General features: G+C 43.6%; 1 protein-coding gene across 3 annotated transcripts in view; it reads left to right on the top strand.

The window, feature by feature from the left end:
- LOC138549874 (peroxiredoxin-2-like) overlaps nt 1–27,030 on the top strand; it is a 1,255,072-nt gene that overhangs the window by 212,178 nt on the left and 1,015,864 nt on the right. For all 3 annotated transcript variants that reach the window (XM_069642369.1, XM_069642370.1, XM_069642371.1), the window contains exon 4: nt 6,889–7,011. In XM_069642369.1, the coding sequence (XP_069498470.1) occupies nt 6,889–7,011 (123 nt within the window). The remainder of the gene's footprint in view (nt 1–6,888; nt 7,012–27,030) is intronic.

Raw genomic sequence — 27,030 nt, forward strand, 5'->3', positions numbered from 1 at the left:
ATAGCCAGTGTGTGACTGGAATGTGGGGAGGGTGTTAAGGATTTCAATCAGGCGATACACTCTGCTCTAGGTCTAGTGTACAGCCCAATCGAAAAACTTATTTGATATATGGATTCAATTATTAGAAAGATGTACCACTCGTATCACACCCCTTACTTTAAACATACCCCGGGTCATGCTGGACCAGAAATCAGGCTGGTTTGTAAAAGGTATTATTTATTTACTTATTTGTTTAAGATCAAAATCACAATATATATATTAATAGGTAAACAACAATCACCAATGGGGTGACAGAACACAGAATGATATCTTTAATACACTAGGACTATGTAATGAGCCAAACAAATGCAGCACAGAAAATAATACTTTTGTGTTGGTTTCAGATTAGATAGCACAATGGTTAGAAATTCCCCCGGCAACACCCCTCAACCCACCAATAAGCAAATTTAAATAAATGTGAGGAGATAGCAGATATTCAGAAATAGTACAGATCACAGTGTCTCACTTCCCCCTTACCCCCTTACACAGACAGAGAAAAACTAAGTGTGCTTTTCATCTGTCAGAATGACTTTTCAAGTGGCTGAGCAAGAACTCTAAATGTGTGGAAAAATGCTTAAATTGTTGTTAATTCCTATGGGAGCCGCTTTGAACAGTTGCACATAAGCATGAGCAATGATTTAGTCAGCAGATAACCTTTGCAATCTTAAAATCCAAGTCGGAAGCAGTTTAAGTCTATTTTACATGTGTTCAATTTCTCAGGATTTTAAAATTGCAGCAAACTTTTCTGTGCGTGATATTCGCGATAACGGGAGAACCGACTGTTTTGAAATGCGTTTTTGGATTCTATGAATAGATGTGGATGTTAGCTACAAGTAGATCACAAAAACGAAGGGAGTTATAGTGGTTTTAGTAAAGGTTGTTTTTTCAAGAAAGGTGCGAGAGTGGAAAGAGGATTTAGTTTTAAAATCAGAAAAATATTGACTATGGACTAGAGCATCCAAGCTAAGCTACCAGGACAGCACAAGTAAGAGTCAGGAGTGATTCGCGACTCAGTTCTGGTTCCTCGCTGTCCACCTTGGAGCGCTAGGCTGGTCACTCGAATGAAATTAATAGATCAAAGTTGGCAAAATGACTATGAAAAGGATGCTTTTACAGACAGACAGAATAAGATTTCAATACAGATTTAAACAATATTACTGATTATGGAAGTAAGGATAGTTCAGAGGTTAGGAGGGGACAAGATAATGCATGGGAATCAACAGTTTCTAGCTTCCTGTGAATACTCACAAAACAAAATGGATTTTAGATTTTGGACCGTCAGGACTCTGGACCATGAAATCGGATCTATCAGGAACTGACAGCTGGGCACATCGGACTGAACAGGTCAGGAAGGCGCTCTGGTCACAGCACGGCACAGGCCTGGACGGAATCTGCCCTTCTTGGTTCTTAGGATATTTCAATTCAGCACGCAAGCAGTCACAGCACAGCCCGGCTGTATTATGATGCTTCGCCAAGTTTCTGGAGTCTGGAACAAGGAAGATGTAGATTTCAGCAGCAGGGCGCTCCACCAGCATCAGGATAGTGAGTGGATCAGTCTGTCTCTATGTGCTGTCAGTTGTCTCTATTTATGCTATAAAATGACATCATAAAGGGGGTGTGTGGGCCGGCTTAGCTAAGCTTGCCCCTGTGAGCTGGGATTGGACGCCACTTCATCTCCGCCTTGCAATTTGAGTGATTGGATGAAGGCTGGGTGATGTCAGGTTTTATAATTTGCTTTACAATCCTCAGAGACCTCCCTTTAGCCACTGGTCTCAAAATCAGATTTTACATTAAACACACATTTCTACATTAGTCACTTTTATACAAATCACACATAAAGATGCCTTATTTCACATAGCAGCTATTCATCAAAACCCTGCAGTGGTGGGATCTTGTCTCCCCTTTCTACAGAATTTTGCCCTTTTCGCTATGTACACACTTTCCAATTTTTCTGCAAATTTCCACAAATATGTGTGTTTAACATGGGGACATGCATGTACATTTTCACAATTCTAACAGTAATACATTTTGCATAAAACCACATATCTGGCCATTCCTGCCCAGTACATGTCACACGATTCCGCCGCCTCTTCACACGTGCAGCCGGAAATTAAATTAGCAACTGTCATTTTTATACTTTTCACCATTTTGAATAGCAAGTTATAAGTCTTTTAAAAAGTGTTCTTTGTTCATGTTTAGCAACATATGGCCGCTTGGCTCCGCCTCTTTTTATCTTCCTGCAGTCCAAGGCATCTCCCTCCTGGCTTCTTCCTTCCAGAGGCCATTTACAACCCCTTTTCACACTTCTCATTCCCTGGGCTGCACTTGGTCATTGTTCCTTTGCTCTATGAAGACCAGATTCTTTCCCAACCTGCAATTAACACCTCCCAGTGAGTCTCTGCTGAGGAGGAAGGCCCTCCTTCCAGAAGGAAACCTGCTTTTTCAGTTTTGGCAGCCCCAGCCAGGCTAATTAACTTTTAAACTTAGAAAAAAACACATTTGTTGCATCACATACAAATACATTTCTTCCTTGGCCTTAAAATCTGTGGAATCAAAAACACAACTAAAATCTGAGTTCCGTTTTTGGCAACGCTCCTGTTTATGTTTGTTAATTCAGCAGGTCATTTTAGAGCTTTCTCAGTCCTCTCTGACAGCTGTCATTCTGGCGGCCCAGGGTACTGCACCCAGATTTTGGCATAGAGGCTGTCAGTTTCCAGAATTTATATATTTCACAATGTTTCATTTGATACATGGATTTTGGCACCAGGCAAGATTGTGAATGTTGAAAGTGTTGTGTTATAGGCATTTTGGAGTTTTTGGCAACAAAGCAAATGTCATCTGTAGGCACATTTTTGGGTTTTATTTTCAAAGTGCTGTTTTTGGCTGTGCACTATGTTTGCTGGTCATGGAACCCACTGGCACATTTCTGCAGGGTGTGCTCTATTCCACCGCACATGCACCATGTGTGGCAGGTTGTGCATCCCTCTTTTCATGTGGTGAAGTACACGGTTTTGGGGGTTTTTTGGCACGCACAAGGGTCTTGCCACCATTGTTGCTGTTTCTTTCCCCATAACTGGCAAGAGATCCCACATAGCACAGCAGAGTGGGTCAATACATCCCACAAGGGACTGCAACCAAGGAAAAAGCTGCACTCTGAAAAAAATACAAGAAAATAGAAGGTTTTCAAATCAAAATGGTGGTCCACTTCAGATAACAGGATGCCAGATGTCAGCAGGGCCTTGTGACATCACAGGGCTGGCCTAGCTCATTATCTGCCGTGGGGGATCTCTGTGCAGCTGATGTATCCCAGTTAGTTACGACCGGCAGCCTACCAACTTCAAACAACAGAATGTCAAATGGCCAGATGAAAGCAGAGAAGATTTGCAGACATATGAAGATTTCCCATTTGTTTAAATGGACTATCAGAACTGATGCATTTTCTCAGCAACCACAAGCCGCACTGCATCCATTTATGTGTAATTGTTAAGATCATTTCAAGGCAATTTTGTTGAAATAAAATGTGTCCACATGTGGCTTAGGGAATTCTAATGGCAAGCTAACATGTGTTTCTAGCTGCTATGTCCTGAATTTAAGAATTGGTGTGCTTGTCGAGGTTAAAATTAGGTATTTGGAGAGTAAATTGCATGTTCATATTGTGCTTTTTATATAAATGGTGGTAAATTGCCACATGTCCGTGCAACATGGTGCTGACCCGGCTGTTGTTTTATTGAATTCCCCATGAGTAGCTGAAGCAGAATATATGTACAGTATGGCAGTTACTAGTAAAGTACAACATTTTGCCAAATAGCTACTTTCTGGCTAAAATTGAAATAAGATAAAAAGGGGAATTTCAATTGGGAGTTGCCATATTTCTGTTCTAGACTCCTGAACCAATCCTTAGATAGTGGATGGGTCTGAGGGTTGGAGAGAAACAGGAAGGACCAATCAAAGTTGCAAGAATGTTTGCAGGGCGCTGCCAATATTGAAATCTTGATGGTGTCATCACTGATATATAAAGTGGATGCCCTATGAGGGAAGGGGAAAACTGCTAAAAATGACCAACAGGGATACAGCTACCAAAAATCACCAAAGGAGATCTACTGAGAATTTCATCTGGGGGAAACATTGGATGTGTTGAATATTTCTATTGCTGGTGAGACTTAAAAGCAGAGGCTGTGATTCTTTACTGGAGCCAGAGAGAGAGAAATGCTTTGGAATCCAATTGGCAGAAGTGCTGGCTATAATCCTGTTTTGCCCTACACGCAAAGCTGCTCAGTCCCTGAGTGTCAAGCCCAGAGATTCCAAAAGTAAGAAGATTGTCCAGCAAAAGGTCAGCAGGGGATCTATTTAATTAATCCATTCCCTTTCATTGGTGGGTTCTTTTCCATTAGTGGGTGGGGTGGACCCTGTGTAGATTCTTAGCCTATTGGACTAAACACAATTTAATTAATTCCCATTTAGCAAAACACTCTGGGGTGATTTTTGTTAACATTCGAAATTAACAAAGCTCATTCCCAGTGCACGCTGAACACTATAGCCTGTAATTAAATTGGGTAATCCTATTTGTCCTTTTGACTGGACGGGGGTCTGGAAATCCAAAATTCCTAACACATCCAACTTTTTACTGTCCAACTTCCCCAACATAGGCCTTTAAGTGAGGGGGGTCTGAAAACCAAACTCCTGAAACTGTACACACTCCCCAGACCTGACCTTTGAATAGAAGGGTGTTGCATGCAATTGATGCTTGGGTGTTTGGGGCTGGGGGAGAAGTGCTTGCAAAAGTGAGACCTCATGTACCCAACATTGTGAACCAAACTGCTAGCCTTTTTTGCAGGAAAATCGAAATTGCACAGCTCTGCTTATGTAAATTGATTTTGTTAATTGACCAGTGTTGATTATCCCTTGAATTAAAATCTCTATAAAGTATTGTGATTTGAGTTTTCCCCACGGACTTGTGTGATTTATTTATGTACAAAGAATTTTAATTGTGAGCCACAGAGAAGGTGGTGTGCGTAGTTTTAGTGCGTTCTCCATTACCAGTGATTCAAACAAATATAAATATACTTTCTGTACACCGGCCTGGTTCTCTTGGCTCATTGGTGGCACAGGGGGAGGGATCCAATGGGCATGACATGAATCTGAAGTGGGGATGAACCAAGAATCCACTTAACAGTTTGTTGTGTGACAACTTGATTGGGGAGGGAAGGAACTCTCTGTGTTAAGGGTGGCTTCTCAATAAAACATTACAAATGTCCTGTTTCCTTGCTTACCCATGAATATCTCATCCATGGGGATAGGAACCACATCTCCTGGTTTAGACGTATCCCATACAAAAAAATATGCTTTTGCGAGAGCCACCCCAGCCATTGAGGGCAGCATCACGACCAGTGGACAGACAGCGATATCTTGAAGGGATGACTGTGTTGTGTATTTTATGGTTCCATGTACAATTAAATCCTTCTTATATGGATATGTTGCAATACTTTCCATCTTTCTCTCTTCATCGCCTTCCTTAGGTATAAAACCTGAGCGCTTGAATATATAAATGGGTGCATAATGGAGTCACTTAGTTTATAATGCACACTGGGCTTGGTGCACATACATTTTTTCTCAATACTTCCCCTAGATTTTAAGTGTTTATAACCAGGAAATATATACACTTGATTCAGACATTCTCAGGATTTGGAAGTGAGGAAAAAAAGGCTGCAACATCTGTCATTCCAGTGGGATCTGCTGGTAAAACTTTAGAAGAGGAAGGCAATACGGATCACAAGCTTAGCAAGGATGTCAGCATGCGTGGTCCCTATTGCACAGATGGATGATACAGTAATAAGTTAGATGACCTGTGACTCAGTTTTCCAAAGCCTTTCCGTGTAAGGAAGTGTGATATCACCCTGACATTTGGAAGACTTATTAAGATATCTGTCATAAGTAGACACTTAAGTGTCTGACTTATTTGATTAGGGTGCCATCTGTCCTGTTTAAACACGTGATTAAAGGTTAGTTGATTCATAGCGGAGGTTACTCGATTCATAGCGGAAGAAGGTAAGTGAGGTAATCGCTGATGCAGACCTATGGACTTAATTGTGCAGTTAATAATGGCAGATCGTTGGAAAATCACAGGAATATCGCTTCAACTGAAGCACGGCTGCAGATCCTAGACAACACAAACTGGCTCCACATTTCCCTTGCTATCCTGTAGCCCCAGCCTTGAACCCTCTGTATCGCCTCTCCCTGTTTTTCTAATTGCACCCTTAATATTCTAGGCTTCTAAGTGTATCCATATGATTATATCATATCACTGTAACCACTTCTCGTACAGGTCTCTGTTGATTCTTGACTCTGCTTGTGCTACATGAAACTCATTACATACCAAGCATGCACAGACAATCACTCATGTGTAACTAAGCTGGGGCCGAGAAGATGAAATAACTGTTGGCCACAGAATGCTAAACATATGATTTTGGTTTCAAAGTCTTTAAAATATCAGTCTAGGGAGCAGGTAGTATTGGATGGAGTTCCTGCAACAGCCTGCCCCTGATCAGTTCAGTGGGGCAGGCCGGCTCACGCCTTTCCGCTGTGGTGCAGAAAACCAGACATACCCTATTGCATGTTGATTGAACTGAATTGGAGAGTCTCTGTCTAAAAGATAAGTTTAAAGATAAAGCGGCCAATATTTGGTATATTGGATGAGGCTGAAGAAGTAACATCTTCTTCATCATACGGTGGTATTATTCCCAATGGGTGTAAGATGAGAAGGCCACTGGGCTAGAGATACCAGAGTACACACATGCTAAATGACGTTCCTTCTTTTTAGGGCAACCCTTAACCTATATAAATATTTTTCAGGACTAAAATCAGCCGGAATAGAGGTGGCATTGGGAACATATCGATTCCGTTGTTGTCAGACCCGACACACGCAGTTTCCCAGTCTTACGGGGTGCTGAAATGTGAAGATGGTGTTGCATTCAGGTACGTTCTTTGCGTCTTATCTTGCCGGGGTGGGTGTTTTACACTTGATCTTGAGTTGTATTCATAATATGGGCTGATAGTCATTACAAGAAAGTAGCAGCTCCTGTGAAACAGAGAGATGTTCGTCAACTTTCATTGAAGTCCTTCTAGGAAACTGTTGCATAGCTATAGCGCTGCACAGGAATGTCTAGGATTTGCTAGCCGACGCTATTTCGTTTTTCTATTAAAACTCAGGCTGATTGATTTTCTTTGCAGTTGATTCTGACAAAGTGATATTGAAATCGAAATGACCTCATTTAAAGTAGGATTTTCTACAAGAGCATCTGTAATCTATCAATAGACCTAAAATAGGATACCCCTTCGGGGGTGAACGTGTGCACTACAAATGCATCTGTTATGTTATCTTTTTGTTATACTCGGCTTACCGTAGGCTGGTCTAGTTCTCTCTATTTCGGCACTCTCTTTCTCTTTCTGTCTCTGAGGGATTATTTACTGGTGCCATCACAGCCATTGTTGACAGCAGTGTTCTACATACGGCCCCCAGATATCTTGAAAAGGGGCCTGATATCTGTAGGGGATTACATTTTAATAGCGTGTGTCCGGTAGGAATGTTACTTCACGTCAAGGGTGCGTTGTCCATATTGGGAGGAGAGGTGAGTATGTATAGGTTATGTGGGAAGACTGGGGTTCCTGCAGACCTTGCAAAAGAATAGAAGACCAGGCTGAAGAGTCTGTAATTGCATTGGCTACTTTCTATTTTCTGTTAATTATTGTTGCTTGCAAATACTGTAACAAATACCTGGGCACATCAGCACCAATCAATTAACAGCCAGACTACAACATTTAACATTGCCTTGGACTCAGTAAAGAACCTGATCATGGATTTGGATCTGAGTGCAACCCTTTCCAAGAAAGAAGGACCCTTTCCGAGACAAAACATGTATTCTCTGCAAAGGAAACTCTTAAAAAGGGAAGTTATGTAATGGTAGTGACCTTTTAAACTGCCTCTTTTAAGCATTTTTACAGTATTCATGTCCACTGATCACTTCAAGTATCTATTATAGATAGATATATCACGGATGATACACTTGTCTCACTGAGCAAAGCACATTTAAATCCAGGCATATCCGTATACATTATTTTTGGATAAAAGGTTATCAAAGGTGCACAGTCCTGTACACACCTATGGTAATCATTCAAAATACTCCTGCTTTGCATGCATTCAAAGAGCTTTTTGGGAAAATTAGAATGGCCACAGACCTTTATGTATTTCTGTTATAAAACAGGTGTTTGCTGAATCACTAACTATATGTGTATATTGATTTGGCCAGTCTCAGGGTTGAGATGTGAGAATAAAATGGTTGTGGCATCTGTCACTCCATTCTTGTCTGCTGGGACAGAGGACCTACTTGAGACAGTATTTTATAAGTCTTCAGACGCCTGGTCACTTAACCTGAGCACAGCTTCCACAAAGCACCTCTACCAATCTAATGCAAAATGTCCAAGGCAAGGTCAATGCTAGATGAGCCTCATCAAGATTTGGATATATTCTAACCTTGTCCCCATCAGTTCTAACCCCATTCAGCCAGAAGCCTGGTCACTTAACCTGAGCACAGCTTCCACAAAGCACCTCTAGCAATCTAATGCAAAATGTCCAAGGCAAGGTCACTGCTAGATGAGCATCATCAAGATTCGGATATGTTCTAACCTTGTCCCCATCAGTTCTAACCCCATTCAGCCATGTCTGACTTGAGGTACGGAGCATTGGAATGTACTTATGTCTTTTGTTTGCTTGTTTGTTTCTGCTTTTTGGCACTTTGCAGCAGAAGTCGTTCGAGTGTACAGGATCTCAGGTGCCATGCATTGGCAGGTACATTGTGCCACCTTTATGTTACATGTACATTGTGCCACCTGCATGTTACTTCGCTGAGAGAAGGCCTGGTCCCTCATTGGGTGCCAAAGTGGTTTGCATCTCATTTTGGGGTCTAGCAAAGGCTTCTTTGAATAATACAGTTTGGAGGTTTTTCTTGAAGGCAGGCGTGTTCTGGTTCCAGATTATTCCAGAGGAATGAACCCTGTACCCGAGTGGTCTCCCCTCCATGTCTCTTTCCCCTTTGCTAAACAAATACATGACAAACATTGAAATGTAATGTGCGTATTCAAATAATGGCTCTTAACTTTCCTCCGTCCCGATTTTGATTTACTAGTTGCTAATGGCTACTTGGCATCAAACAAACATCCATCTACGAAAATTAGAGATGAGGTATCTATTTGTATTTGTATTTACTGAACTTTAGGGATGTAATTTTTTATTTTTTTTATTTAAGTTTATTAAAATGTCAAAACAGGAAAAGGAACATTACAAAACAGTGTTGGAGATTTGTCAGGATGATATTCAGACAGTCAATGCATATTCTCCAACAGTGAAAGCATGAAATGTTCAAACTGGTTGACCCCTCCCGCCCCCACCCTCCCCGGAACATAACTTTCCTCTTTCTTGCAGTGTGTATATTTCACAAAGGCCTTGGTTGGTGCGTGGTGAAAATCTTTTAGTAGAAATGGTGAACTTGGTTGCCGTTACATGATCCGTTTGGGTCGTATTAAAGGGTCCTGCTGAGTAGGTAATTTGACGTCTCATCGCCAGAGAATTTGGGAGGGCCTCTCGTTCTCCTCTCCACAAGTCAACAACTGATCCCAGGTATATATTTACTAACAAAATCTCCCCAGATTGTATCACATTGCATAGCTACTCCGTGTAGAGTTGAGGTTATTTTTTCCATGATACATATATTCGAGGCTACGTTAACCCATTCACCTTTGCTTGGTACATTCTGAGAATTCCACTTTCTTGCAAGGATGGAGCGTGCTGCCAACAACAGGTGGGCCGCCAAACCCTTGACTCTATTCCATTCATCCTCGCATCTCTCAAACCCAAATAAAGTGAGAAAGAGGTCTGCCGTTTTCGAAATTCCGTCAAGGTCTTTGATCCAACCCAGGACCTCGTCCCAGTAGACTCTGATCCGGGGACAGCCCCACCACATATGTAAATAATCTGCGATTTTGCCAAACCCTCGCCAACATAGCGGGCTCATTGACTGGAACATCTGGGAGAGCCTGCGCGGGTTGTATTGGCACCTGTGTAGTAATTTGATTGCATGGAGTTTGTATTGACCTGATGTAGAGACTTGGGAGGCAGACCTGCACAACCTTCCCCACATGCCGGGTCAATCTCATCACCAAAATCTTTCTTCCATCTGTCCTTCAACAATACAATGGATCCCTTCCCTGCCTCAATCAACTCCTTATACATGGCAGATATCAGACCCTTCATTTCCGTCCTAGAATTCAAGAGCATTTCAAATGGGGTGAGATCCCTACTCATGCTATCCTTCTATTTGGTCTTCGTCAGGGTACCCTTAATCTATCCAATTGTTTACTTGTGATTCCACTAATTGAGCCAGGCCAAACTCGAACATCCGATGGTCCTTCTCTCCCCTCACATACATTTTTCTTCTACCCCTGGGAGGGGTATACCTGGGTACCGCTTCTAAATTATGGGCCTATTCCCACCTTGCGGAGGACCACCATCAAGAAGCTCCATTCGACCCTGTCAAAGGCCTTCTCTGCATCGACCGAGAGGAGGACGGGGTCGTTGGCCATTTTCTGGGATTCATTCATTAGATGTAGGGTCTTCCTCATTGTATCAGCTCCCTGTCTCCCAAATATGAAACCAACTTGATCAGCATGTATTAGGCAGGGTATGAATGTCTCCAATCTTGTGACAAGGCCCCTGGTGTACATTTTGGCATCTATATTTAATAAAGATATGGGGTGCTATGAGCTACATTGTTTGGGGTCCCTTCCCTCCTTGGGGATCACCGAGACAAGGGCTCGAACGAAAGAGTCCGGGGCCCTCCCAGTATCGAGGATCTCATTGAAGAGTTCAACCATGAAAGGGAGAACGGTGAGCAAAAAGGATTTATAGAACCCAGCAGTATAGCCCTCCTCCCTGGGGCTTTCCCGAATGACAACCTCTTGACCGCATTTTTGATCTCTTCCTCTGTTGTCGGTCCTTCTAAGGAGAGTGACTCATCAAAAGAGAGCTTCGGCATCTGGGCAGAGGACAGGTAACTTTCAGGGAGGTCGGGGTCTACCTCAGATCTGTACAGGGTCTTATAGAAGGTGGCAAAGGCTTCCAGAATTTCAGCGTTAGTTACAGTTTGGGGGCTCCCTCTTTTCTCTATTTCTACAACCTTTCCGTTCCGCCCGTTGCTCCCTTAATCTAGCAGCTAACAATGCCTCCACCTTGTCCCCTCTTTCATAAAACTTCTGTTTCAGAAGTTGCAACTTACGGACTATCTGTCCATGTTCCAGGAGACGAAGTTCCTCCCTTTTTCTTTTCGCTTCCAGAATTTTGTCAGTACTACTACTCTCATCACTCCTCACCTCCCAATCCAAAAGACAAATCTAAATCTCTTATCTGAGCCTGTTTTCAACTAGAGTCCTCTCTTTTTGTTCGAGCCCTCTCTCATAAGGACGCCCCGCCATGTTACCTTCCCCGCTTCCCATACCGTTAATTTAGATATTTTAGATAATTTAGATATTTCCCCGGTATTATTGATCTTAAGATACTCACTAATTTTGCTGTCCATTTCCTCCCTAAAAATGGGATCCTTCAAAAGAGTTTTGTTGCACCGCCACCAACCCCCCTTCTTAGGCAAATTATCCTATTGGATGTCAGCAGTGACCATATCATGGTCAGACCAAGTGACTGGGACGATCTCTGATCTCATTGCGCTTTCATAAACGTCCTCAGACAGATATATATTGTCGATTCTGGTAAATGTATTGTGGGGGGCAGAATAGAAGGTGTAGCCCTGCTCATCAGGATGGAACCCCCACCTTGTGTCCCGCAATCTATACACATTCATCATGTTCGCAACCTTGATACAACCTCCCTCAACCCGCTCTCTCGCATCAGGGTTACCTGCTTTCCTGTCTAGACTGGGATCGGCCCATAAATTAAAGTCACCCCCTATGATGACGTGGCCCGTGGCCTGAAGCATAACTTTGGGAATTGTTTTAGCAAGAAACCGGGACTGCCCTGAATTGGGGGTATATACTGCGGCAAATGTAATGTTTAGCTTTCCTATAGAGCCTGCAACGAGCAAGGAACGCCCCTCTACATCTGCCCATACCTTAGTAGCTGTGAAGTCCAGGCCTTTTCTGATGAGTATCCCAACTCCCTCCTTTCTCAACAGTCCAGATCCCCAAAACTCTGTCATTGTTCGCACCTAAGATTCGCTGTTCTTCTCCTTTGGCGTATTTTGTCTCCTGCAAGAGGAGGACATCAAGCCCTGCCCTACGAAATTCTCGACATGCAAAAGACCTTTTGATCGGAGAGTTGAGACCTTCAACATTAAGCGTCCACTCCCTGAGGAGGGTTCTCACCTGTGGGTTTGATTCAACCGCCATCTCCGATCAAATGTGTAGAATGACCCCTCAACTGAGATCGGCATCTCACCAAACCATTATACAACACCCTATATTCCAATTTTTGACCTAATGAGGATTCTGTTCCTGCTCCTTCCTCCTCGAACTCCCCCCCCCACTCCCTTCCTCCCTACCCCCATCTCCATTCCCAGTTGATTGTGTCCGACCGAATCCAGTTAAAGGCACCGATTCGGTGTCAGACCACCAGTAGAGACCGTTACCTCGCAGCCCCTTTTCTTAATATAATCACAATGACATATTTAAGCCCCCTTTTAATGTTCCCTGCCCCCCTTTCCCAAATCAAAACAATAACGCCTTCATAAATTGAAAACTCACTCTTCACAATGTTTCAGCCTTAGAAACTCACTCATTTGTCACTTTCCCACAAGAGATGTTCAGATAAGTAGGGTCCTCCCAACACTCAGACCCAACCGGATCTAGGTTATGGAGGGTCCCAGCGATAGTCCGCCATTGGACCTCATCGGCCTGGTGTTCCACGTATACAAAACCTTCTGTTAAGAAAATTCCAAGTAGTGGGGGAGGTCCACAAGATGGGATCTCCCTGCCAGGCCATCCCCCTCACGGGGTAAGCATCTGGGGTATTTCGGCGTAGAGTGGTTGTGCACGATCCAGTATTGGTTGGAGTACCAGCAAGATTCAATTATCTCTTTCGGGTGAGACGTTGCCTCTCCGATATTTCCTCGATCCCTTCACTCGTCTTCTCCTTGGGCCTTGGATGCACCACTGCCCTCCATTTTGTCCCACTTCCTCTCGGTTTCCTCCTCCCTCATGAGTCTCTAAGAGCTCGGAAATACTTGTCTGAATTTCTTTCTCTGATTTCAGCCGTATTTTCTTGCCTTCGTGTTCAAAAGAGAGGGAGAAAGGGTAGCCCCGTCTGTATCTGATCCCATGGTCCTGCCGCCATATCACGAGGGGACCGCACATCCATCTCAGAGATAGAGTCAAGGAGGATGGGTCCTGGAAGAACGTGATCCGGGCACCCCCGAGGGCAATTGACTCGCTGGATTTGGCCTTTTCTAGGATCCTGGCCTTGTCTTGATAATTATGGAAGTGAGCAAGGACCGACCTCGGTCCACCAGATGGACCTCCCGCTCTATGAATTCTTTACATTTTTGGCTCATCCACCACTTCATCAGCAGTCAAAAGTTTGATGATATCATGGATTGTCTTCTTGAGGCCCCCCTCCGTTTCTCCTTCCTGTTCCGGTATACCAAAAAAACACAAATTGTTTTGCCTCTCCCTATTTTCCAAATCATCCATTTTGAGCCGGAACTCTCCTTCTCTTTGTTCTATCTGAGCTATTCTATGTTCCATCTGTGTCTCGAGAGTGTCTATTGAGGCCTGATTGTTCTCGACTCCTTCCAGCCTCTCCTCAATATTGTCCATTCGCTGTGTAATTTTATCTATTTTTCCTCCTATGTTGGCTCCCATATTCTTGATTTCACTCAAGAGAGCTGCAATATCGCCTTTGGTGGCTGCCGATTCGCTTCCGGAAGCTTCCATGGTCGGGATTTGAGAACTCTCAACGGCAGGTGGGGATGGGGAGTAGGCGAAATTAGCAAGTTACACTTTTCTGTCCATATATACGTAAGCTGGGCCCCCGCTATTCTTTCGAATCCACTACTCTGTGTCAGGGAAAGTGGGCGGGGCTTAATGCTACTGTTGGTGAAGCAAGGATCAACGGTAGTATGCCTCTTCTCTGGGTCGCTACCTCCATCCTCGAGGGTCACGTGGGCTCTGTAGTATCGCCACTGATGCAAGATTTATAGACTCTCTTCTTCCAGCTTTTTTTAATCGTGAGATGACTTGTCTTTTTCTGATGAGCGTGCTTTGGTATTTGGAGGGGGGTAGACACCCCGAGGGTGAAGGTCTCCTCCTCTAGTAGATGTTCCTATTGTGTGCCCATCTTGTATCTGTTATATTCAAGGTGAGTAGTGTGCTCGGAATGTCCAGTCAAGTTTTATCATCTTGTGGGGGTCGATCAGTTGGAACAACTGTGTAGTGACTTTATGAAGTAGGGTATATGACCCAGTGATGGGGGCCCAGCTCTCAGCTGGTATCTCCAGTTATGGACCTTTTCGTGTCAGCTGTGGAGGGAGAAAGCTGAACTCCCCTGAGCAGCTCCCAGTGTCTTTCGTATGATGTGCTTCAAGTGGTCTCTGCACTGTATATCTATCCAGCTGGGTAGCGGGAGGTCTACTCGGGCATAGGGAGGTATGGGTTCACTGTGTCCCCAGAGAGGGGCCCTCCTCTGATTCCTCGTTGCTGTTTTGGGGTGGGTACATAAGTCCTTCCGCGTCAATGACCTACCCCAGGTGTTGTGGCAGGCTTTTCAGTGAAGGCGGTCGCGTTAGTGTCCAATTCAGATGCCTTTAGTTTGATTCTAGGAGTGTAGGGCAACTTTATGGGCACTCACGTGTCTCTAAGTCCCTGTGGAGCTGAGCCCTTGCTTCCTATTCCACTGTGAAGTACTGTACTGTCTCCTACTTCGTGCCCCAACTCTCCTTCTTTCATCTGGCTCAGTGCTTGCTTAGAACCACCTATGCGGGAGCACTCTGATATAGGTGTAAGTCCTCTAGGCTGTACATTTTGTTTGCTGCGAGCATGAGGAAATATAGGTAGCACCTCTGATGGCGTGACACCTTTGGGGTTGGATTTCCCAGTTTATCTAAGTCCTTGGGGGCTCAAAGGGGGGGGCGTGACGTTCCTCACATCGTCCGATGACCAAAGTGTCCATGCGACGTCAACTCCTTTCCCACTATAATGGGGGAACCGCAGTGCCGCACCTCCCTCTTGCCCCAGAGAAAGTTTGGGGCACTCTGTGCGCTGTGGGGCTCAGGGTCTTTGGTTGGTGCGCCCGCATTTGCTCAGGGCTGTCCCAGGCGTTCGACACAGCAGTGGGAGGGTAAGAAAGTACAGAGCAGTCCACGGGCTGCAGGGCTTTGGGTTCTTAAATGGTGCGCCCGCCCCTGCATCAACGCCTGCCTCGGTCCATCTCCCCAGTGCTCCGACGGCGTGAAAGGAGAGGTGCGGGTGCGCACTGTGCTGGATTCATTCACCGTGGACCGCAGGCGCCCCCATCCAATTGGGCAGGGCATGCGCACCTCATACAACTCGCCCCCCAGGAACCACTCCCGCGGCTCTCAGAGTTGTGGAGGATGCTCCTCTCCATTGACGATCGGGTGTTGTTCAATCGGAAGATTCCCGGATCTGTGGCTTATTGCGCCAGGAACATTTGCTGGCCTGCCCGAGGGTCCAGTAAGTCTCTTGTGCCCTTATCAGTGACGCCTCGTATAGTCGTCTCTTCGGTGCTCCTCTTCCAATGGAGGTACTCGCAGGCAACGGGCAGTATCAGGGTCCAGCAGATCCGGCGTATCAATTGGGCTCTTCTCACATCAGTTTCTGCAGGACTTCGTAGGATCAGCTCTGTTGTCTCTGATTCCATGAGAGACAGAGCGCAGTTGTGGGGAGGGAGGCCCTCCTCCACGTTGTTTTTCTCAGGCAATCCAGGACTGATTCCAATAGGGTTTTTGCTCGTCTAGAGGGGGCCACCTTCCCCAATGATTTTGCCGAGGTTTCCCGGGGGGGGGGTGGGACTACATGCGGGGGCTCTGTTCACTTGTGAGGCCTCGGCTTACGGAGCTCACACGCAAGAAGAGCTCATCTGTGCGCTTCCTGGTGGCCAGTCCCCAGGGATGTAATTTTGAACAGAAATCATGTAATTAATTGTTTTATTGTTATAGTTATAAAACAACTTTTCAATAAATATTTATCATCATTTACACAAATTTAAGACACAAGTTGGGCAAATATCTTACCCTAAAACAATCATATTGAAAGTCATATGAAATAAAAAGTAACATTAGAAGAAAAAGAAGATAAACGAAAAATAACATGTTTAAAAAGTTATTATAATTACACGTTGAGGTTCCGCAACAGAAGGACTAAAGACTACAAATGACACAGTATCCAAAATCTGAGACAATCAACAATATATAAACATACTTGTAGTAATGGGGGATAGATAGTATCATTATTATGTTTTCGCACAATTGTTCTCCATATTTCTATTTCAAGGGAGGTTATGAATTTTGCGATAGCAATTTGAACAGAAAGAAATCATTTTTTTGGTCCTTTTGGTTTCGGAAAAAAGGGCATTCGATCCTTTTTTTCGATCCTTTAACTGGACACCGATCTCAATTTCTTTTCTAAAATAGGGTTTTCTTTGCAGACTCTATAAGTTTGACATAAGTCCATCGTGTTAATCCGTCTGATGACTACAACCATAGTTTGGTTTTGGCTCTTGTTGGGTTTGGTGTTAGGCGTCTCCCTGAGATATTTGCTGCAGCCATTACAGATTTGACATGTTTTCTCCATTGTTGTGGATAAAGGTAGTTCAAATCAAGCATATCATTTGCCAATTAGGAAATTAGCATCTTAGAATCACTTGCGAGGCAAAGTTTTCTGTATAGTGCTATTAGTTTCCATGTGCTTGTGATGTATAGGGAAGGAATCCCTAGTTCATATCTCACAATACACATTGGTTGACTTTGAGGTTCAGATTTTAAAGGTTTAGTTTCGGTTCCGTAAAAGAGGATTGCTGTGACTTTCTGCATATAAAAAGTAATTGCGGTTTGGTAGGAGAATTTCTGTATTTTCTTTGAATAATTGGAGCTTGGGATGTACTACAAGTAATCTTGGCCTGTAAATCAGTCAAGTAAAGTTCATCTGTCAAATGATTATTGATACTTACTCCAAGATATTTATAATCATCTATGACTTCAAGCCGGGAGTTGCCTAATACTTAGTTGGTTTTGGAAGTTTCTTGTGCAAGCAACATAAAACAGTGTTAATTTGTAACATGTTATGTGCCGCATATGTCTCAAGGGCCGTTAGCAATTTTTGAAGTCCACTAGGGGTCTTCGCTATAAGGACCAGGTTATCTGCGTAAAGTAACCATGGCATCAATCCCAGGCCTAAATGGGGAGGATCTGCTGTTAGCAATGCAAAGTTGTGTCCTATATTGGAGATTAAAAAAATTAAATAGTATAGCTGCCAGCACGCAGCCCTGCTTTAACCCTCGGTAGGTGCCAATTGGTGCTGAAAGGAGACCCTGAAGATTTAATCTCACTCAAATCGTTGTGTTAGAATGTAGCTGAAAGATACAACTTAGAGCCTACAGGGGACAAACAACCTGCACTAGTTAGTTTATTAATTAGCAGCTGTCTACTCACCGAATCAAAAGCGGACTTAAAGTCAACAAACGCCAAGTAGATAGCTTGGTGTGTTGCTTTTACCTGTTGTTGAAGTGCAGTGATTACTGTAAGGTTAAGCTGTTCCAATACCAGGCACAAAACCTGTTTGATTGGGATCGTACAGGCTGTTTTGAAGAATCCATTGATTAAGATCGCAGAGTATTAGCCTTGCAAAGAGATTCCCTGGCACGTCCAATCGCTATAGGATGGTAACTATGGGGGTTTTGGCAGTTCCCTTTTTTAAAGATAGGAACTATGACCGATTTGTGCCATAAAGGTGGTATTTGGTGTGATTGTATCACGTCATTAAAAATTCAATATAGTATTTGTGCCCATAGTTTAGGATTGGATTTTATGACGGCATTTGATAAGCTGTCAGGGCTGGAGGCTCTTGATGTATTAAGTTTTGAGATATAGAGTTCTATATCATCATGGTCAAAGGTGATATTTAGCTTCAGAGGTGGTATATCGGGAGACTCTAAGCACAACAAATCGTGGGAGGAGTATAATGTCACAAAATATTCTATCCACAACTGCTCGCTTACAGTGTTTGCCTGGAGTGAAAGCTGCGAAGTTAAAGTTGTCTGATTAAAGGTGTTGCCATATAGATCTCGAGTTCTTAGAAACTAAAGCTCGCAACTTCTATTCCCCATCATTTTGGTACATGAGGGATTTCCTCTATATTAGCCTGTTTTTATATTCCGCTTTCAGGCGTTTTATCTGGAAAAAGGTGTCTGTTGTTCTCACTGAATCTGCCTGTCATATTGCTTCCCTATGGAGTTTTTTTTGTTGCTTTAATGTGGGATCGAAGTCGAACACATGCTTGTGTTTAAAGAAAGGTTTTTTTTAATGTTGTTTCGGCTTCTACAAATAACTGGAGGGCAGCAACGTATAAGCCATCAGAGGCTAGTGTTGCTAGGTTTTGCAGTACATTAAATTTTAAGCAGAAGTGCAGGCTGTGTAAATTATCATCAGAGAGACGCAATCTATTGCAGCCTCCATTTGCAACTAATTGGTTCTTAGAATATTGTTCGACAGTTGGATTAAGATCCCAGGTCCATGTTAATGTCAACTGGTCGTCATCACTGTGTGATTGTGTTAATCATGTATGTAAGAAGAAAAAGAGAGTCAGTTCTGGCCAATAGAGGGTGGATGTCTGAATGAGAGTAAACCAGTCTGAATGAGTGTAAACCAGTCGGTAAGGGAGTAATATATCGAGAGAGATTAAGGAACATGCATGCACACATAAGTTAAGCAATAGAGCGCCTTTGTCCATAGCATGTGATTAATATCATATGTACTGTGGTATGTTTGTGAGGGACACTTTTCAGAAGGCGTGCACTCAGGTCAGTTGGTTTTAGTTAGTGAGTGGGTGTGAGTCACTCCTTCCCTGACTACAAGGTGGAGGAGGGCTAGTAGAGAAAGGAAGTGCAAGTGGGAGAAGGCATATGGGGGATCGTGGGACAGAAAGGTTGTGGAGAGGGGAGGATTGCAGAGTTCAAGAGGTAGAGTAGAGAGTAGAGAGAGAGAGATAAGTTCATCAAGGAATAGCAGGGAAACCCCATGGATATAGTTGTAGATGACAAGTATGAATTCAAGGGAGAGGGATTTTTTTTTAATTACTTGTTTTAATTGAAACTTAAATTTTTTTTACAAGAAGGTTTTTTCCTTAAGATTTCTTTACTATCCTTCGTCAGTACATGAGATTTTTATGAAATCTTACTTCACAAGCTTACTCTTCTCCCCACGACCCAAGAACCTTTCCTCCACTGAGACGTCATGTGTGGAGTACGATCAATCAGCAGTTCTTTACTTGGTGTTCTCTGTAGTGTGTCTGTCCAACAGGTCTGCCTCCTGGAAGAAGCCAACCACTGCAATTACCCAAGAGGTTTTCTCTCCACTTAGGAGCCGACACCACCATTCTTCTTTGTCGTAGAACTGCAGATTTTTAAACAATTTTATGGTTTCTTTCGTGTCCGTCTGAGAACAGTAGTGGCAGTCCGATGAAGAACTTTGATTTCGCCTCGCCAGAGTCTCATTCGTATGCAAGAGGTTCAAACGTATTTGCAGGAAGTGTTCCCGAATCCTCTTATCTGGACATTTTGCCAAATAATTGCGACATACGTTAACTTTCGTTAAATCGATTGGGAGGTCCCACACCGCCTTGACTAGGCCTGCTTCTTCCAACGTTTGGATCCAGTCAGATTCGACAATCCTCTTTTTTACCCGTTCTGGGTTCTGAATGAGCTCATCTTCGAAACTACCAACCTTTCCAGCAGTATTTTGTTCCAGGCGGTCCAATCGCAAAGCATTTTACACAAGCCTGATTCGACTTCTTTGCCAATTCCTTTAAGGATGTAAGGTGGTGAAGGTAGCAGGATTTTCCTGTACAACAAAAGCTCGTTCCTGGCCACAATAGAGCTTAAGGATTGTAAGGACAGCTCGCTGCTAATTATGGAAATAGGAGTAGATAAGGGCGAGTTCAACATTTTCTTCCAGTATAAACCTTGCAGCTTTCGCCAAATTTTACCTGGAAGGCCAGGCATGGCTTCCATGCCATAAGTGAGACTGGGAATGACTTTAGATTTATAAAAAGTCAGAAGCGGTGAGATTGTAAATCATATTTCCTGTAGATTATGGTTGACTGAGAGATCAAGAGGCGTGTTTTTCTCTCCAGACTTTCTTGCATACGGACCTCTTTGATGTTGTTATTTAGGCTTACTCCTAAATATTTGAAGTCATGCACTACTTCTAGAGGGAGATTGGTGATGGACCACGTAAAGTTCTTTCCTTTGGTCTTCCTCTTCTCAAAAATCATGATCTACGTTTTCTCGTGGTTCAACTGTAGATGATTATCTTTCAAATATACGGCCAAGTTGGTAATTTGCCTCTGCAGACCTATTGGCGTATGGTCCATTAAAATTATATTGTCTGCATATAGAAGACGCAATATTTTGACATCTCCCAGTGTTGGTGGAAAGGAGCAGATTCTAATTTCAGACTCCTCAAGGTCAGCAATATAGGCATTATATAAGGCCGGGGCCAGAGGGCAGCCTTGTTTAATCCCCCCGCTCAGTTTTGATCCAAGAAGAGAGTAAGCCAGTTTGATTGAGCCGCACACACATCGAAGTGCCAGAATATAGAGCTTTGATTGGGTTCAAGATTTCTGAGGGACAGGCTCGATGTTCAAGTTTTTGCCAAAGAGTTGTTCTATCGATCTGGTCAAAAGCTTGAACCAGATCGATGAATGCAATGTATATTTTCAGACTTCCCTCTAGAACCTTGGCGTTGAGTGTGCTCATTGCGAAAATGTTCGCCGATGTGCCCTGATTTTCTACAAAACCGGCTTGAAGTGAATCCGCCGTTTTTGAAGTTATTGTCCACTGTTGGAAGTTGTCTAGAAGCATTGATCCAAAAATCTTCCCTATTGAGTCCAGGAGTGCGATGGGGCGATAATGATTTGGATTGTCCCTGGTCCCCTTTTTAAATATCGGGACTACAATCGCCTTCTTCCAGGACTGGGGGACTGTTCTTAACTCCACACATTTTTTGAACACTTCTGAAATGAAAAACTACCAGGATGATACTTGTCGCTTTAGCTCAATATTAGTTATGCCATCTGCACCAGCGGCCCTGGAGTTGGCAAGTTTTCTTATCTTAGCTAATATAAGGTCGTACTCGGTAGAGATGTCCGATGTGATGTCTGTCGGGACCGGATTCAGCTCTTTGGTTCCAATTGGTGCGCTGTATATAGAGACAAAGTGTTTTGTCCAATCTGTTTCGCTTACTGGATTTGTTAACGGGCCTTTTGGGCTGTCCCTGTTCATTTTTTATCAAGGACCAAAACTCTCTTGACTTCTTGCTGCAGATTACACGCAGCATTTCCTCTGCATCATCCTAGTATCGCTTGTATTTGGTGTTTTTCAGCCAAGTTTGGTAGGAGTTCCTGGCATAAGTGGCTTCCTCCATTTTGAGGGTGCAGTTAGATTTTTTTGCCGCACGCATTAATTTCCTAAGAGTTTTTCTTCTTTCCACAACTTGTGCATTATATATATGGTTTAGTGGTATCGGGAGGATACCAGACCTTTTCTTTTGCGGAATTAGGGCTGCCAAAGCGAAGAATAATCCACACTGCAAACACCATTATGTATATCGTTCTGCACAGAATAGTTCCTTGTGAGACTTTCTATTGCCATTTCGGACAGCTTTATTCTGTTGCCACAAGTACTGGTGGCCAGGTTAGCCGTTGTAAACGTGACTGAGGGCTTCGTAAATTGTCCATTCAGCGATGAGGATGTTATGAACGTAGTGATCTGTATGAACTACCTTGAATGATGCCAGTGTGTTCAACAGGTTTCGTGAGATATGAATATAAACGATGGTTGCAGCTTTGCCGTTTCCCTGCCAAGAAGGAATTATACAGAGGTTGGTCTTGAATGCTTGTTGGAGATTGTGCAAATCTCTAGAATCCATTAGTTTGGTCCATAAGTGGGATCTCCCCCTTAGATTGTTCAGGCGCATGGACAGATCAACTTTCAGATCACCCATGATGATAATATGGGGAGACATCTGGTTCACCATGGAACTGTCAATTAACGCTTCCACCTGTTCAAGAAATTTCTCAGTCTTGACTCTAGCCGGGTTCCAATAAATGTTGAGTAGGAGAATCTCCTCAGGGCTTTTATTATTATTGGTCGCAGTTGTTTTGGACCATACAATTGATGTTGCCAGGATAAATTCCGTCGCTAATATCACGTATTTTAAACTCAGACCAGAGCCCATTCTTAGCGCCGTGATTAGGCCAGATCTTGGTCTGCCTTTCTCGCCTTTTAGTGCAGGAGAGTGGGCCAACTCATATCCATCTAATAAAGGTTTATCGGTAAGCCACATTTCCTGGAGGCAAAGAGTGTCAAAATCTGACAGATTCACGTCTGAAGCTCTGGTCAAGTGAGAATGACCCCTCTTGTTCCACAAGCACATTCGCAACTGCACCAGAGAATTTTTCTCTTTGCTCTTGCACTCCTGGGGGCCACTCGCTGAAGTGTTGACTAATGGCTAAACTCGTCTCGTCTGCCTCTTGAGAGGAGCTAGCCTGTCATTTTTAGTTGCCCGTGTTCATGGGGTGCAGGGTACATTTCTTGAGTGTCTTGACAAGCCCTCATTGTCTCTCCTTTCATCTGGAGAAATTCTACGTTGAAGTAGACCTGGTCCTTTTGGTATTCTCCTGGATTCCGGCGACGTAACAGGAGACATGGGTCTTTGAATTTCACAGTGATCTATATGCGCTGTTTTTCTCCCAAGCTCAGGTGGATCCCAGATTCCATGAGCCCCTTTAGATTCCCCATGATGAGGGCTCGGATCGGTCCGCCTGGTATGGTTATAGATCTTATGGTTGAATGAAGCTCCTCGAGGACTTGTAAGTGGTTGGTGCATATGCCTGCGTCCAAATCTCTGAGGTGACCTTAATCTGGCCTTTGCTGGGGAGCCCTCCTCTGCCATACTTAGGTCAAACCCCAGCCTCATTAATTTGTCCTTTGCGCTCCACAGCCTTTTCTTCTCAGTTCTCGATGAGATGTGCAAAAACGAGCTGTCTTTCCTTCCATTCGGGTTCGGTTCTAGTATCTTGATATCATCGCTGATAGGTCCTTGGAGCGAGTTGACCTGATTAAATAAGGTTAATAGAGCCCGGTGATTTAGTGTCCAGTTATCTTTTACTTTGCTGGTTCTTTGAAGTTTGAAGGTTCTCATAGAGACCTGTTTTAAAGTTACACGCCCGCCACGGGAATAAGAGAGGCGACGCGTTGGACGTTTCTGAGTGCCTCGCTGCGACTCCTGTACATTTGAGATGTAATGAATTTTAGCAGGTGGTGGAGACCGGCCCCTTCTCCGCCTGATTGGAGTTAAGTCAGCATTTTCCTTCTCCCTTTTCTCATGCCTGTGGTCTAAGGTCGAATTCTCATGTCTTTTCGGCAATCTTAAGAAGCGCGGACTTCTGGAGCGAGGAGATCTGCCACGTAGGACTCGATCTTTCCCTATGAATTGGACATCTGAAGTTGGCCGGTGGTAAATTCTGTTTTTTTTACGTAGTTTCAAACTAGGTGAGGGTGTGTCAACTATCATGATTTTCATCTTAGGTTCTTCCTTTGATGTATGTTCATGAGAGTCAGATCTTTTCCTCTTTTGCTGCACGATATCCAAGAGATCAGAGACCGTGTCTTCCACGGTATACAGGCTCATGTTCATTAGGTCTTCCGCGCTTCCGATGCTGTCTTCTTCCAATTGTACTTTCCCCGCACTGTCGAGTTGACTCTTATCTGGACTAGTCGCTCTCTTTTCTCCAGTAGGCAGTTTACCCACGGTTTCCCCCTTGCGGTCTGTCGTACCAGATTGCTTTCCCAAATGAATAGTGGCCTTTTTTTTTTGACTAGGAGAGTTAGATATTCCGCCGATCTTTAGATGGTTTTTTTTGGGATCAAGGCTATGTGTTCCCTTTTGCGAGAAGATTCCAAACGTCTGGTTGTTTAGCGCTGCTGTACTGGGATTCGATCGCTCTTTAGGCAATGCAGTGAAGATTTTTAGAGAGTTTTGCTGAACAGAGCCGTTGGATTTAGCAATTGGCGTCGCTGAAGTTAACCATTGGTTAACGTCTCTTCGGCTTTCGTGTTGAGCTCTGAAGCTGCAGAAGTCGAATAGGTAGTTTTGGTGGCAAGGTTGACTTTTCCACTTGGGGGTGCATCTTTTGTGATTAAGGAGTTTCTAGCCACATAGTCACAAGATTTTGCCAAATCAATCTGGGTTTCCTTTGAAACTTTTGTTATAGGGTCTCTTGCTTCTGGGTTCTGAATCTTTGGTTCATTGCTGGGATTTTGCTGAATCTTTTCTGTCTGGACGACAAGATCAGTCTGTTCCGTTTGCAATTTCACCATCATATAGCCCTCCAGATAAATCAGCTTGGTTTGCATGAATGCTATGAGCGTTGTTTGATCTTTGAGCGTTTCATTAAGGGATTCATAAAGTTGACCAAACGGTGCCAGAGCAATGGTCACCGTTGAGAGAATCGTCATGGCATCCAATTTCTTCTGGGGAGTCTCCAAGGCTGGTTTAGATGAGATCTCACTAAGACGGCGGTTGGTCAGTGGTGTTTTTAAGTTGTAATCCTTGTGCCGACATCTCTCTGTTTGAGCTCCATTGAGTCGCGAGTCCCCCAGCCCAAACAAGCGTGTAAGCCTGGCCTCTCTTTCTTGCAATGACTGACAGTCTGGGTCTAGTACTCGGTTTCTTTTGCCCGCTATTGATGTAGAGGGACTGGATTCTCCAGATGACATGGCTGGGGGGCCCCCAGTTGGCAACCCCGAATCACTGACTCTGCCAGTCGGCCCCCTAAGACTATCGGTAGCCTGGGTAGGCTCACTAATGCCTATTTTGTCCCTGGATATGATAGTGTCAGGGGGTGGTTTGCTAAAATGCCATTTTACCAGCCCACGCTTTGGAGAAAGTATTCTCAAAGAGTGACCCTTACTTCCTAAGGGATCAGGCCCCGGCAGTGGCGAATTGCAGTTAGTCAGATGTATAGCAGTATCTTCTACAATTGCTAATAGTTCTGGTTACCTGGCCACCCTTTCTGATCTCGGGCTCAGGCCACGCCAGTTGCACACCTGCACTGCCTCCCTGGCAACCCCTGCACCTGGGGACCGTTTTCTGTCTCCCTACAGTCCCCCTACCAGCACTTATGTCTGCACTTACCTTGCACTTGCCATCATCTGGCCGTTTTTATTTATCTTATTTATTCTACTATCCCATCTACTTCACTTTCCCCTCTCCCTTCTCCCTCGCACTTTTCCCTTTCCCCCTTCCCATGCACTTGCACGATCTGAATGACACCTGGCCTAGTAAGATCGTTGTCTGTAATCCCTTTTGTTCCCCCTCCCTTGCCTCGTCACGCCTTGAAACGCTTGTGTATAGGCGCGTTATAAATGCCATATCATGTCATATCATAACTTCAAGATCTTTTTTATCTTCTACGAGGGTACACAAGAAGTCCTATAGTAAACCTTCATTGAGTCAAAGGTATTAGATACCATAAACATGCAGGCCAATGGAAAAGGGTCACTTCAGAATTTTTATTCACCACCTAGATTGAAAGGATAATGTTACGATCCCCTATACTTTCAGTTCATCAATGTCAAGCTATGTACTTGACAATTCAATCCCCACTTGCACATTAAAAGCCCCAACCAAGATAAAAATGCAGAGAAAGGCTGGAGAGCACCTGTTCCAGTTTTTCCATTAAGTCGAAATGAGAACTAACACCAGAGTGGTTTTATTATTTATTTATCAGTCATTAAAATTCAAAGCACTTAATTTGGGCTTATGCCATAACCATTTGCACCTCAAAGAATGTCCCCATAACACACACATTCTTTTTTTTTAAATGATCACTTTGTCAATAGATCCATTGAATTAGAATAAAGTGAAAGTGCAGAGGCAAGATAATTATTAAAAAACACTTAACAATCGAGTAAAAGTTAAAGAAATAATACACAAAATCAGATCATCTCAGAAATTACGAAATCTAGAAGATCATAAAAACCGTCCCATATAAAACACATAAATAAGAAGCATAGTCAGTACATAATTGTGTGCATTATAATAATACTGCCCATATCCGTCAGATACCACATAGTGCTGGAAGTTATTTTTTTTCTTTTTTTTAAACGGTTGCTTTTTGAAACCGCAGCATAGACTTTGGATGAAGTGCAGGTGCAAAATCCAGCATAATTGTTAGTAACATATATCCCAACAACAGCAGAAACTTAAAGTAAGGAGCACTTGCACAACACAACATAGTTGTTGATGAAATGGAGCCGTTGTGACGGAAATAAAAATAAGGTACAGCCAGCATATCATCCATAGCTTAACGGCCGGGACCATCCCACCGAAAATGGCATCATCAAAAAGGCTTAACTATAGGGAGCCTTATAACAGGGCAATATGAACAAGTGGGCATTTATAAGCTTCAGCAGTGCTACCCTTTTCAGCCATGATCTAAATAGGGACATTGGGAAATCTTTAGAGTGTCCTTTGATGTTCTGCAAAGGGTAATTGCTTTGGTTCTGTTTGTAATGCCAGCAGACTTCATTATTTATGTGACTGCTATCACCCATAGGAAGTGGAAATGTAAGCAGCTGAATGTGATCTGAATCAATTTGTATTTCATGGAACAAATCCACTAGAGCCAAAGAATAGACCA

This window comes from Ambystoma mexicanum, chromosome 1q (assembly GCF_040938575.1).
Source record: "Ambystoma mexicanum isolate Mex_15411 chromosome 1q, UKY_AmexF1_1, whole genome shotgun sequence".
Lineage (NCBI taxonomy): Eukaryota > Metazoa > Chordata > Amphibia > Caudata > Ambystomatidae > Ambystoma > Ambystoma mexicanum.